The sequence below is a fragment of the Corvus moneduloides genome, chromosome 6, assembly GCF_009650955.1.
Source record: "Corvus moneduloides isolate bCorMon1 chromosome 6, bCorMon1.pri, whole genome shotgun sequence".
NCBI lineage: Eukaryota > Metazoa > Chordata > Aves > Passeriformes > Corvidae > Corvus > Corvus moneduloides.
The window spans coordinates 2,612,570-2,627,383 of NC_045481.1; the positions used below are offsets into that span (position 1 = coordinate 2,612,570).

At 43.0% G+C, this 14,814-nt stretch overlaps 1 protein-coding gene across 1 annotated transcript; it reads left to right on the plus strand.

The window, feature by feature from the left end:
• Positions 1 to 26: 26 nt before the first annotated feature.
• STYX (serine/threonine/tyrosine interacting protein) lies at positions 27 to 14,601 on the plus strand. The gene is made up of 11 exons (XM_032113616.1): positions 27 to 279; positions 9,081 to 9,113; positions 9,928 to 9,981; positions 10,697 to 10,794; positions 11,212 to 11,272; positions 12,044 to 12,080; positions 12,586 to 12,625; positions 12,707 to 12,757; positions 13,229 to 13,301; positions 13,813 to 13,906; positions 14,094 to 14,601. Exons 1-11 carry the CDS (start codon positions 223 to 225, stop codon positions 14,165 to 14,167), a joined length of 672 nt encoding a protein of 223 aa, XP_031969507.1. The 5' UTR covers positions 27 to 222; the 3' UTR covers positions 14,168 to 14,601.
• The last annotated feature ends 213 nt before the right edge of the window (positions 14,602 to 14,814 follow it).

Sequence of the window (14,814 nt, forward strand, 5' to 3'; positions counted from 1 at the left end):
GGAGGAGGAGGAGAAAGAGGAGGGAGGAGGAGGAGGAGGGAAGAAGAGGCGGCAGCAGCAGCAGCAGCAGCATGGCGGCCGGGCGCGAGCGGCTGAGCGCGCCGCCGCCGCCTCCTCCTTCGCCGCCTCCATCTCCTGCCGCTCCCGAGCCGGAGCCCGCGGCCCCGCTGCCCAAATAGCCGCCCTGCCCCGGGTCCTGCCCCGCCCGGACAGCGCCCGGCCATGGAGCTCGCCAAGCCGGCCTTCCCCGCGCTGCCGCAGGCCAAAGAGGACTCTGAGGTGAGCGGGAGCTCCGGTCCCGGCCCCCCGCACACGCCCGGCCCGCGGCCCCGCCGGGGCTTCCCCTCACAGCCCTGCGGTGCCTCCCGCGCCCCTTCCCGCGGGGCTCCCGCTGGGATCCATCGCAGGCCGCGGGTCCGTGTCCCGCCCTGTGCTGGTGACACCCCCTGCGACCACGGACCGCATCCTCCCTCCCCGGTCGCTGCTGGGCTCTGCTCCCTCCATCGCCCTCGCAGACCCCCGGCCCTCCGGTATCTCCCGTCTCTGGTGCCTCCGGCCTGGAAGCCTCCCACTATCCCAGCTTGCTCCAAGCCCTGTCCAACATGGCCTTGAGCACTTCGAGGGTTGGGGCAGCCACAGCTTCTCTGGGCGGTCTTGCCGCCCTCTTATTTAGGGAACGGAGCACCTCCCGCTTCATCTCCTTTGGCTTTTGCCCACCCGTAGCAGCCCCCACTCTTTTTTGTATCCCCTTTTCTGCGTTCAGTGTGTCACAGGCTGCGTTATCCGCCCTTTCGCTCCCCCTGCGTGTCCCTCTGCCTTTGTAAGGCCCCCGGCCGTGTCCCTGTGCCGCTGGCTGCCCCTGTGTGAGCAGCCCCAGCAGGGAGTACCTTCGTGTGCCTTCCGAGCACTCGGTGCCTTCCACCTCTCCGCTCCTCCACAAACAATCCTGCGCTCGGGTGAGTCCATCGGGGAGATATTTTCACGGTGTTCCAGAGCCAGGACTTCCCTGCGGACGAGGACAGGTGGCAATGTGTGCTCAGACTGAGCCGTGCGGTGTCACAGGAGCCGGGTCAGCGCGGTGTCTGATTTCTGAACTTGGCTGAACTCCCCGGCGCTGACCCTGGACGCTGCTGATTCGTTTTTGTGTGTCACAAACAGCCGCGAGTGTCCCCCCCTTTGGTGGCCTCAAATATTTAATGCGAAATGTCACAGCCTGCGTGAGGGAAGCTGAGAGTGTCTGAGCTCTTCAGGCGTCTATAGATTGTCATGCATTTCTAAACATCAGCATTTATTTCTGTTTGAACAGCATTGCTCAGTGCTGTTATGGTGGTAAATTACCCGAAAAATGGGAGTGACTCTTTTTGTTGTTTTTGTTGTCAGGATTTAATACCCCCGTCATTTCAGAGCTCTGGAGGTGTTAGAAGTCATTTAGTTGTTCTCACAAAGTTATAATCACTTTGTATCTCAACACAAATCATCTACCACCCTGTGAGGCTTATAATTTGTTTGTTTTAAAATATCTTTTCTTTCTGGAGAAACCAATTGTGTTATCCACAGTTCTGTCTGAGAATGGTTAACTAAATTAGCCTGGGTGGCTTTTCATCTAAAATGGGTAAGGAGGAATGTGGGGTTAAAGTAAAAATAAAAGCAGAGCTCGCTGCCAGTCTAACAACTCTTAACTGATGAAAACTGAGATTATAATACAGTGTCTTTCAGAGTAGCTTTTATTTTTGGCTTTTTTTGTGATCTGTCTACATAATGTGATGTGTAGTGTGTTAGAACTTCACATAGTGGGGATTTTCAAGAACTGATTCTAAAAACTAAGAATTCCTTTCAGCATACTACTTTTGTGTTTGACTTGATCTAAATACAAGATCATGTAAATAAATTCCAAGCTCTGAATACAAGGTAATAAATAGTTGAAGTGGAGGAAACAGAAAAGCAAAAGCCAGTGGTGAATGTTAAAGTTCTTGTGGAGGTAAATTGTTAAAAGCAAAGTGTGAGAGACTTAAGCCCAGTCCTTAAGACAGTGCTTTGGAGAAGCAAACTGAGGAAACTAAAGTCATTCTGCCCACAAAATGCAGATTTTCCTGGAAAGCAGAAGATCATCTCTTATCCATTGCAGCAAGGAGGCTCTTTAATGAGGAATGATCCCTAATATTTCAGGAAGCTGATGATGGGTGGTTTAATGCTGGCTTGGCAGATTTTTTTCAAAATACTGGGAATGGGAGGAGGGAGAACTTGGGGAATCCCTGGCTGACTTCCTGCTGCTCAAAAGTGCAGCTTTGCCTCTTCTTTAACTCAATCCAGCTGCCACCCCCAGCTCCCTTCTCCCAGCTGACACTCGTAGCCAAGTGACAGCTTTATTAATAATAATAATAGTTAAAAATAAAGCCACATCACTGGTTGGCTGTACAGCATCACATTCCTTCCTGGCACATGCAAAAGTGTTGAGGGGAGAGAGCAGCCTGGATTGACTGGGGCAGGCTGCAGGGATGTGCTCTGGATAAATAGGTCACTTTTCCAGCCTGGATGTTGTTTGCCCTGTCCCTAATCCATATAGTGGTGTTAGGGATTGCTGGATTTTTAAACCTCTTGGCTGGTGGTACTTTTGGGAGCTTGGGAAATGCTGGAAAACCTGGAACTCATCATTCTGGCAAAGCTTTGCTGGTTTATACTGGGAATGTCTGTGAACCGTGTGTTCTTTTATAGGCTGGTGATAGTGAATATCTCTGGTTTATGAGTAATAGTGATTATATGTGATGTGGAACCATTTCTAAGCTTAGATATTTATGGGTTTTTTCCTAAAATCAGCGCATTTTCCGAGGTCAGGCCTCAAACTTTCTTAAATTTGAGAAGTTCTGTGTTACTGGGGGGAAAAATATGGCTAAAAACCCAGTAAAAAGGGTCAGGTTAATAACAATTAGTACATGTTGGCTTATTAGTACTGAGACGTCTTAGTACTTCTGGAAAGAAGGTCAGTAAGGACTGGAATAATTGAAGGAATTTAATAGAAATTATTTTCCCATTAAATTTTAAACAAAAAAAGAACTAGGATATATATATAATGAGAACGCAACAATAATTACCAGTTTATTTCTTTGTTAAAGCATATTTGCTTGCAATCAGGCTGAGCAAGCCAAGTGTTCGTGATGTATTTAGAATTTTTTTAGGACTCTCCATGGGTTTTGTAATTAAATTAGCAGCGTATTGACTAAGCAGACATATTTGCCTTTTTATTATGCATAAAAGCTGAGTTCTTTTTAGCACATGGGGATTTTTTTTAAGAAAAAAAATTTACATTTTTGACAGCTATATTTAGTCTGAAATGCTAATGTATTTCTGACTGCTTTTTTTAACTATGAAGTGATGCAGTCTGTCTAAAGGTGGAACAAATCTATCAAACTTTTTTTACTCTCACTTTTGATAGGAAACACAAATAACCCCCTTAAAACACAGCTTTTCCCTTCCTCTGCAGACTCTTTAAAATAAGTAGGAAGCCTGTATCATTAGAATTCTTTTACCTGCCCACGTAATAGAGCCCAAAAAATGGAGAACAAACGCTGTGTTGTGCTGGGAAATGTAAATCAGGTGACAGATTTTGATCACAACTCTGTGGGATACTATCAGACTGCTTTGCATAAATCAGAAAAGTGCTCTGTGGCAGCTGAAGTTGAGCAGTCTGTCAGCCCTGATTAACTTGTGCCTCCCATCCAGGGAAAGCCCGGTGGGATCCACACAGGCACAGCAGAGCAGTTTGTAGAATTTGGGAATTAAGGTGTGTTTGGGGATTTTTATCTAAATGAGGATTGTCTCAGTATAGCCCAACTCATGAACTGACAAAAGGAGGGCTGTGAAAAAGTCCATTCTTGTACTGTCATAACCAGTTCTGATAATCCATGTGAGTGTGGCACTCCTGGCACTTGGCTCTGTGCTTCCTGTAAGCTGAAGGATTCTGCCTCCCCTGCTTTATTTCCAATTTTATTGGAATAAAATTATATGAGAAGAGTTTTTATCAGTGCTCCTGATCCTGTGTGCTGATGGTGTTTAACCAGGTGTCTTCAGGACCAGTGTTAGAGAGTGGGGCAAATAAGAATTGTTCTGTTTCTACTTTCCATTTCTACTTTTCCTTTAGTTTTACCTTTTATCCTTTTCTGTGGCTTGTGTTTCTCTCTGCTAAAATAACCTTTCTTTCCCTGTTGTCCACTTCTTCCTTCCTCCGTGTGCTCTGTCGTTCCCACCTGCTGTTACTGCTCTTCTCCACCTTCCTGCTTTTGTATTCCTTTGTCTTTTCAATAGCAAAAATGTCTCTGGTGAGGCCTTCCCATTGTCTCAGTGCTCTTGACAAATACACAGAATTCCCTGTAAAACTGGTTCCATCCCTGTATCGTTTCCTGAGTGTGGTGGCCATGGGATGAAACAGCTGTGCAGGGGTGGGAATGTCACCTCACCCTTTCTCCAGCCTCTTTCAGCAGCCCTCAGCCACTTTTGGGGTAGCAGCACTGTCCAAACCTTCCCTAAGCTTGTTAGTGCCATGCCCATGCCTTGAGGGGACGAAAGGATTTGGTCTAATTTAGTAAATTTAATAGACTTGCACCAGGATTTCTGTGTGGGGAAAAATATATTTAAGCCACACTGGTCAGGCAGTTGCACTAAATGATAGCTATAGGTCCCTTCCAGCTGAAATAATACTATTTGTATAAAAACTCCCGTATTTTTAATGTAACTGTCCAAGAGCACAAAGCATGACTGAAACTGAAGACACAACCTTTCACTTCATTCCTGTTTGTAGCTAATTTTGAGGCTCTTAAGTACCACGTTTCACGGTGATAGATGTGGCAGGTTTCAGTGATGCTCAAATATTTTCCTTGAATATTCTTTCAGTACCTCGTTTAGTTTGTCTGCTTTCTTATTAAAAGATGGCAACTGAGCGTGCTCTGCTACTGCTTTACTATTTCAAGTTTTCTTCTGCAGTTGTTCCATTTTACAAATTGATTTCGATTTTTGTGGGGGTCTTTAATGATAACATCCCTCTCCTCCACTTGGTTGGGCTGTATAAAATATGTAAAATGCTTTCAAACCCAAGGTGTGATCTCATTTCATGGTGTAAATGACACTTAGGGCTGCCTGGGAATTAAGCATAAAGCCTTTGTGTCGAGGTCATTGTTGTGGGATCAGGACGCAGCCCCAGTCCAAGCTGCAGCCTGGGCAGGGGGATGACAGTGCTGCTGGCAGCTGATGTAATCCTGCCCTCTGAGTGCTCTCATACAACACTGTCAGGCTGTAATTTTAATTTCCTGTGCAGGGGTTAAAGGCAAGAGCCAGGAGATCGCTTGGCCAGAGCAGGTGCAGGAACTGGAGCAGGTCAGAGCCCGTGGCTGGCGCTGCCGTAACAGTTTCTGTTGCTCCAGCTTCACAACTTGTGGGAGAACCTTGTAGCAGGTTTGGAGGAGAGACTTGGAGTGTTACAGCCTCACTAGACAGGGAAACAGCTTCAGGCAAGCGGGTTCTGACAGCCCTGGGTTTTTGAGGTGCACAATCCATCATGTGGGAGTCCTGCTGTGATGAATTGTGATGGGAAGAGAAATCTGTGTGGAGAGGAAAGCGATGCTATAAATCAACAGCGAAGGAGCTGTCTGGGAGTTGGGAAAGGGTTGGACACCTGGAGTGGTCAGGGAGGTTTTACTGGGAGCTGTGGGCAGCTTTTCCAAAGGATTTGAGTGATGGTCTGGGAAATAGGAGGAGTCATTGCAGGGGTGGGTGATGCTGGGCAGGTGAGAGGCAGCAGTGAAATCTAGAAAAGACTTCCTGATGTCTGATTCCTGAACTACTGATTCGATTTCTTTTCCTGGTGGTTTTTTCAGCACCTCTGAGAGAGCTTCTCCCTTCACCTGGGCCAGCCTGTGGTTTACAGGCTTTACTAATTATAAGGCAGCAGGAGTTTAACCATGATAACTGGGACTGCCTTTCAGCCAGAGCTGAGCTTTGACAAAGACTGGGGATGTCCCTTTTTATGTGTGAAAATCAGATGGGTCTGCAGGCTTCAGCTCTCAGTGAGGGACCAGTTAAGCCATGTCACGTGGATCCATTTCAGTGCATTCCTTCTGGAGAGGCATATGCAGGTTGGGTGCTGTGTTTAAAAACCACACTCTCTGCTTTGGTACAGAGGCTCAATGTCAGGGCTGCTAAACTAATTAAAAAAAAAATCATAATATGATTTTTTTTAGATTAAGTCCTAGCCAAGGTCACTCTTACAGAAAAAAGCCCACGTCACTTTTTGCCATTAAACTGTTCTAAGGAAGAACAGGTGTATCCCTGGCAAAATACGGACAAAATTACCCAAACTGTTGGCAGAGCTGCTCTTGGTGTCGTTTGGATATTGGATACCAAGAAGCTCTTTGTAGTGTGGACAAGCCTTACCTGTTAATTCATAGCTTTCATCTATTTCAGCTGGAGATGGGATGGGGAAGGGAGGGATTTGGAATGTGCTTTATTCCCCCTTCTGCTTGTTTAGGGAGATGTGTCAGAGGGGAGTGGCTCATCTTTAAAACTTTGGTGGTTTGGAGGTTATTTTTTGCACTTCCATCTCTTTAGTGTCTTGCAAATACTGATGTGTGAGACTTCCAGTGAGTTGTCGCTTGTTCTGGAGAAGCTCCCAAATCCTTGGCAGCAAGGAATGCTGTTCTTCCCTCCACCTCTGGCATCACCCTTTGTTTTCTTAGCAAAATTCTTGCATTTGGTCTGATCAAAAGAGAAGCTTTCCGTTGTTATTTGTCTGCTGGGTGCTCCAGACAGTGTGGAAAACCTGGCTGATGAATGAATTCCTTAAATGGAACCTGTGCTTGAGTTCAGTCTCCATTAATAGATTGGGTTTTTTACATAACTTTGCATAACATTTGAATAATCTGGCATTGTTGGTTTGAAAAGCCTTGAAGGGCTGTCAGCAATCACCAAAATCACTCTTTCAGTAGTTTGTGTACTCATCTCAGATTAAATGTTTTCCTTAAACACTGTCTTTCAGAGAGTTATTTTGCAGACTAAATCCCATTGGAAACTGTATCTTTTTTGCTTCCTGAAGGGCACTGAAGACCAATGTCTGGGGCCTGTGGTGACATTTTGTTTCTTGTTCAGAACATCTGTGCTGTCTTTTGGGATTTGATTCCCTTTGGACTTGCATTGCTCAATTCTTACCCAGTTTACAGCTGTTGGGACTAAAAAATTCCTGCCTCTGATACATTGGAAAGGAATATTTGCGATGTGGTGTTAAGCCAAAATAGTGATGAATTTGTGTTTTCATTGTGCTCCAAATTAAGACTTTTAAATTCTACAAACAGAGTAATAAACCCACTGAAGTGCTTGTATATTCCTGGAGTGCAGCTTAAGCTTTTCAGAGTTTATTGCTCTTAGGGTTGGTTTTAAACTTGGACAAACCTGGGGGTTTCTGGCCTTTGGAGGAGTGAATGATGCTTTTGTGTACAGAGCAAGCCAGCAGGGTTGTGCTGAACCCTCTCAGGTCAGCCTTCAAAGGATACAGTTCTGTAAATACCGTCTTTTTGTCACAGCATTTCTCCTTTCAGCTTCAGGAGTTTATTATTCCAGCTGGAACATGCAGAAGTAATTCAGCTACTTGTGTGTCTTCTGCAAAGCCCATTTCAGTGCATTTTATTTCCCTGTTTGTGCTGCCACTTTAGGTGGTATCCAAAGGGTTGTCTGGAGTGGCTTAATGTTTGTTTGCTTTCTTTTCCGGAATAGCTTTCCTGATACTAAAATCCTTCCTAATCCCCCTACCAAGAGCTGGAAAATCCTCCCTGTGCACTGTGAGGGTGTCTGAGGGAAGCACAGGATTTTTATTGTGTCAGTAAAAAGAGGTTTAATGTGAAATTAGTGCTACTGGGACAAGTGTAGGTGCTCAGGTGGACAGTGCTGCAATTTCCTGCTGTACTCCAGACCTCTCCTCCCAGCTGGAATATTTAAAGTTTAACTTCCCCATACTTCTGAGGACATCAGAACACAGGGGAAGTTTTTCCTTAGCTGCTGGTGTGTGTGTGAATCAAACAACAGAGTTATGTAAATAAATGGATGCAGTCTATTGGATATATTTGACTAGTCCCTTTTTGTTAATTTTTTTTACCTCCAGATGGTAACTGGGATCTCAGCTCCAATTCCTTCATGTGTGAGGGTCAAGGAATGAGTAAGAGCCTGTTAATAGAGGCCAGTGGGAGTTGTAGGGAAGGAAAGACAGGAATAGTCTCTGCCTGAGCAGTTTTCTGTTCAGCTTTGGCAGAGCTGCAGAATGGAGCAAAGGATGGAAATGTTGATCCTGGCATTTGCTCTGGGCAGTTCTGGTGGTAAATGGACAGCTGGGAATGGGAGGTGAACCTTCCCAGTCCTGACGGTCTGGGATTCTGTGGAAGGGGGTGTTGGGCTGTAAATGACCAGCAGGATCATGGACACAGGTGTTTATTTACAGTGTGAGGAGCTTTCCCAGTTTACTGTAGGGTGGGGAATAGTGGAGACTCGCTGTAATGGCTTGCTGTGGTCGTGGAGAGCACAGATTCCTGGAACTGTTCAAGCTGAATCCGGAATATTCCCAGTCAAAGTGCATTAGGTGAGGCAGTGTGGATTTTAAGGGAGTTACCTGCTCCACTTGTTATCTTCTGTTTTTTCAGTGGCTGCGGGAATGCACCAGCCAAAAGAATTCTTTTCCTTCTCTGACTAGTACAGGATGTTCTAAAGCTGTTTCCCTTTCTCTTTTTCCCCCCTCCTCACTTCAGAGGGAAGTTTCTAAGCAGAAAGCTGAGGTGTGGATGTACAGCTGATAAGGATCTTTTCCAGCCTTAAGGATTCTTTGTAGAATATCTGAGGTTTCTTCACATTAACTTTCCAAATAGTGTTCCTTGCACTTGGGTGGTGCTGGCATCCGTGTGGAAAGGTAGCAGGGACGTGCCTGGTGTGCAGCAGGGAGCTTGTACAGAACATAGAGGGTGGTTGTTCTCTATAAAATGCACGTACAGATCTCTGCCTGAATGTTTTTCTCTGTTGTATATATAATTATTTTTAATTCTTATGGTTTTTTTAAGGATTGGACCTATCCCATGAGGAGAGAGATGCAGGTAGGACACTTTTATTTACTGTTTGAGGCAAAACCCATGGAGCATTTAATGAGGAGAAAAAAGAGCAGGTATCAAAATCAGTCTTTACCTGTAAAGTGTCAGGCAGCACCATGGCTGACAGAATTAATTAGTTAATTAAGGTGAGGATTTGCCAGCTTGGAATACAGGTGCGTTTGCATCTCTGCTGTGCTAAAACAGCAATCTCCCAAATATTACATTTTTGTCTTTCTGAATGTTTTTAGATGATTACTAAAAATGTATCAGAGCTTTGCCTTCTGCCTTAAACTTGGGAGTGTTTTCCAGTAGGATGGACAATTAAAATTTTCCTACCATGGTGTCAGTCAAATCTTTGCTCAAGATAAGATCTACACACCTGCATATCTTTATTGTGGGGAGATGAATGGTTAAAAACTGATATTTTCCCACTGCTAGGCCAAAGCTAGAGAATTTCCCTGTGTGCATCTCTTTCCATGAGAGCAATTTGGAGTTAATTACAAGACAGGGTTATAAAGCAAGTTAAGAGTTCCCTTCACTTGATCTGGGGCTGGGTGAGATGCAGGAATCAACCTGGAACTCAGTCCAAATCAAGCACTTTGTTCCTGGTCCAAAACAAGATCTCCTGCACCAAGATCATGTTTCTTTTATCCTGCCAAACCATTTTTTTTCCCTTGTCCTGCTATAAATGACATTGATTACACATCTCAGTCATGTGTAAATTATTTGTGTCCATGGCTGTGGTCTGAGGTGAGTGAAATGTGGTATTTCAAATCATTTTGAGTTGGTATTAAATGTTTGTTTTTCTTCTGCCTCCTAGGAAATCTTACCTGGGTTATTTTTAGGCCCATATTCTTCAGCTATGAAAAGCAAGGTATGATTTTCAGAATATTCTCTCACAGGGAAGCTTTGCTGTGGTGATTTGATTTGTTACTGTGGAGATCTGCTCGAGTGTATCTATGGAGGTGTAAATTTGGTTGCCGTTCTGAACTGGAACGTGAAAAATGCCAGAGTGGAAGGAATATGTGGTGCATTTGTGGGATGGTCTGAGCTATTTGTATTAAAATTGAGTCTTAAATATAATTTTTCTTAGAAAATTTAAACCATTTGAGACACTTTAGGAATTCCTATTTCCTTTGCTGAAGGGTTGCAATACAAAAAGAGCTGGCAACTCACACATAGACGTTAAAACAAGGAAAATTAAATCTACAATAAAGTCAAACACTGCTAAGGCACAGCTTGGCTCTGCAAATTTGCCTCGTGGTTTAAAGGATCTTCTTTTCATGGTCTGATTCTAGCAAGAATCCAATGCTGGCTGCAAATTCCTCCCTCATGGAGGGACTTGCAATTTCAGGCGAAGTGAAAGGTGGGCAGAGACAAACAAATTCATTGAATGTCTTCCTTTTTTGTCATTGTTAGGAATTTTTTCTTTTTGAAATATGGCATTTTCACACTCTGAATTCTAGAAAACCAGCTCAGATTTTCCTTGATATAGCCCTAGTTTGTATCTAAGTATAGCTTTTCTTTTTATTACTGTGTAATAGACGAATCTGCAATTTAAAAAAGGTATTTTTTCTCTTTCTCCACAGCTACCTATACTCCAGAAACATGGAATAACCCATGTAATATGCATACGGCAAAACATTGAAGCAAATTTTATTAAACCAAACTTCCAACAGTTATTTAGGTGAGAAATGATCAAGATTCTTTTGTGTCTGTGTTCTTCCCGAGTATTTTCACGTTGTCAGAACTGTTTGAAAAATGTGCTGAGGTGCAGAAAGACTTTAAATCCAAACCATGAATTTTATTCATCCTGAACTCTGGCCGAGTCTGCAGATTAGAATTATCCATAGTTTGCAGTAACTGTCTTCAGTGTTGGGTGATTTCTGAGAGGGGAAATCTGTCAGGAGATGTTGGAGGAGATTCCTCACTCCCTTCCTCACAGATTGAAGTTCTGGAGTTTAGAGCAGGAATTAAAGCCAGGGGGTTGTGCTGGGTTCCTCCTGCAGGTGTGAGTGCAGGGGAGGGGTTGTAGCAGCTCTGTGTGTCCCAGTAGTAGCAACTCAGTGGTGTTGTGTTCTCACAGGAACTGTTTTCGTTGCAGGTATTTAGTCTTGGATATTGCAGATAATCCAGTGGAGAATATAATCCGATTTTTCCCTATGGTGAGTGTGTGGATTGGGAATGGAGTTGCCCAGGAGTTTTCTGAACTAACAGATACCAGTTTCACATTTGGGATACTCAGCCTGAGGCACCTGGAAGTGCTACCAGCTCTTGACCTTATTATTGATACTTTAATAAGTGTAATTAACTCCTTTTTATAAGTATGGAAACAGGTGGAGTTGTAAGAGCTGCTTCTTGTTATGGTATCAAAAAAAAAAAAAAAGAAATAAAATTTAAAAAGACTGGCACAAAACAGAGAGATTTGGTCATGGGGGAATTTTGGGGACCTTGACCTGGGGGAAATTTCTACTTGAGCCCAAGAGTATTTATGTTTCTTGTATCAAATTCTAAACCAAATTCAAAGTAGTAAGTAAGTTTTACAGTGTCTTAAAACATGTTTACAGCAGAGGAATTAAAAAGTAACTTGTAAATTAAACAGTGCCCATTATAGAACAAACCCTTGGTTTGAGCTGTGGGTTTGTATCTTTAGTTTAGTTTAGTTTGCAGCTGAGCAAAAGCATTTTGTTCCTTCTTCCACCAAAAAACCCAGCAGTGCCTTCACACTGTATTTGCACTGACAGTTTTAGGAATAGTTTAAAGTACACAAGAAATACAAATGTCCAGTTGGAGTGAGGTTTAAGTCTGCGTAAAGGTGCTTTATTGTCACTGTAAATAAAGACTGATATAAAAATTATACTGAATTTAGGTGGTACTGCCACATGCATTTAAAATAATCCGAAAGTTTGAGACTTAAAATTTTTTTTTCTTTTCAGACTAAAGAATTTATTGATGGAAGTTTACAAAGTGGAGGTAAAACTCTATTAACTTTTCCTTCATTTATTAAAGTGTTGTTAAAGCTTTAAAACTAACTTAGGGGTATGTAAATATGAGCTTTTCTTAAATTGGGGGGTTTCTTATGCTTGATTTGAACTATATTAGACAAATTCAGAGCAAAGTGTTCTTTCCTTTTGCCTCTAACTGGAAAATGAACCTCTGGGGTTTGGGGTTTTTTCACTTGAAACACAGCTGTGTTCTGTGCATGAAATTTCCTTGTCCCCTCTCTAATGTAGGACCTGAAATCTGCACTGTGGTCATTCTGGCACTCAGAATCCTCCCTGGGGCAGGAATCCCAGTTCCTGTATCCCAGTGGACAGAGTGTAGTTAGAAATTCAGGCTGAAGGAAGACAAAACCTGTTTTTCTTGGATGTGCCTTGCTGCTGCCCAGTTCTTTGAAATGTGGCTTTTCCTTGTTATGGAGAATTTTATTCAATTTATACAAATATGGTTGATTTGGGTTTTTTTTTTCCCTTCTCAGGAAAAGTTCTTGTCCATGGAAACGCAGGGATTTCTAGAAGGTAGGAAATAATCCATCCTGATATAAATATTTTTAAACAATTGAAATCTAATTTACTAATTTTTATTTGGTTTTTTTCCAGTGCTGCCTTAGTTATTGCATACATAATGGAAACATTTGGGGTGAAGTACAGGTAAGAAGAGGTATTCAGGTTTTAATTGAGGTGGTGTGAGGTGAATAATGATTTTGGAGGGAACAGAAACAGTTGTGTTTTCACTCAGTCTCAGCAGGTAACAACTGCCTTACCTAAGACTTCACCAGGGGCTGATTATTCCATTTCACTTCACTGCAGATGTGTTTACATCTTTTTTTTAAGAATTAGGCACCTGCTGCTGAGAGAAGCAAGGCACCAGCCTCCATCCATGGATAAAACCGTGGGAGAGGCCCCAGAGGCTGTTCCAAGCCTGTGTTGAACTGGAAAGTGAGCTGAGCGCTGGGGTGGGCAAACAGAATTGTACAGCTGCCTCTTCCTGCTTTGGGCAAGCAATTTCAGTTGTGCAGACCAGTTCTGGTCAGAGCTTAGGGGTTCTGTAGTTTTGAAAAACTGATAATCTGAAGGACAACTCCATTTTTCACTGAGGTGTTTTCTCCTTCTCTTTTTAAGGGATGCATTTACTTATGTCCAAGAAAGAAGATTCTGTATTAATCCTAATGCTGGATTTGTCCATCAACTTCAGGTGACTTTTTTTATTCCTGATCAGAACTGAAAAGCCATTTAATGACTCATCTTCCTGCCAAACAGACATTTCTACTTAGACTGAACATATACTACACAAATACCCTTCAAGGAAATGTCAGGAGCTGTAGTGAAGCTTTGGGAGGAAGATGAGTGGGCACCTCACTCACTTCCTTACACCTAAGCTTTGGACAAAGCAAATCCAGGAATGGAGGAGAAATAAAAATCCTGGTTTGTGCAGTGATTCAGAGGCTCTGAAATGTCTTGGTTGGTGCTGAGGGAGCTGCAAAGGGAATGTTGGTTGTTCCTTAAAGCCGTTTCTTTAGTCATCCTTGAACTTCTCTTTTCCTCTGACTTTCCTGATGGTTTTTGTCATTCACATCAAAGCAACAAAGAATTCTCCTCCTCCCAAATCTGTGCCTTACTGTGAGATGCTCTCTGAATTGGTCCTGCTCATCCTCACAAAGCTTTATGCCAAAGTAATTGCAATAAACATTTTTGGACCTTTCCAGGAATATGAAGCCATCTATCTAGCAAAATTAACCATCCAGATGATGTCACCTCTGCAGCTGGAGAGATCCCTCTCAGTCCCACCTGGCAGCACAGGTGAGAAGCTTCTCCTGCTGGGGGTGCCAGGTGATTTTTACACTCCCCACGTAAACCTTTAGCAGCAGAATCCCAAACTCTTGGGAAGGGGGATTGCTTTTGGTGTGCAAGCCGAGTTTAAACTTCAATGTGGAGTGCTTAAATGTCCTGGTTTCCTGTGGCTGAAGTTGCCTCTTGCCTCCTGCAGGAAGTTTGAAGCGGATGCACGAGGAGGATGAAGACCTCGGCACCATGCAGGTGGCAGCAGCACAGAATGGGTGATGGCTGAGGACAAGCACTGGTTGTAGTGAGAATTCCTGCTGAGAAAGGTGAAGAAAACTAGGGAAAACAAAACAAGAATTAATGCAAAACAATGAACACACATAGCTTCTTTTCAATTACATGTTGCTTTCAGGTGTAAATCTGCCTCTGCAACACACTAAGCATCATTTTTAAGATGTTGGACTTCTTGAATGAATAGATGGCACTGATTGTTTTACTCCTTTTTTACACTTTACAGTTTTATTCTAAACCAAGATTTTTGGACTTGCAAAGAGGTATTATTGCAATAATGCACTTTTCATACTTGAAATTTCTTTATTTGTATGATATAAAGTTATTACTTTAAACAAAATGCAAGCGGGGGGGATTTGTTTATAAAGTTATTTGTGTAATTTATAACAAGAGACTTTAGTAAAGAAAAAGTTTGCTAAAATCCACCTTGTTCTCAGTATATATTGTGGCAGAAATGTGCTTTAGAAACATAAACATAAAGGTTAATTCAAGTTGAACAATCTAGAACAGTGCATCCTCAAACTGGTTTTCAAGTAGTTGCTGTTGCAAGGCAGCAGTTGCATCATTTGAGGTAAAAGTTGGATTTGTCTTTGAAAACTGAGGCCTAGAGCACTGTCCATAATGGGATCAAGACT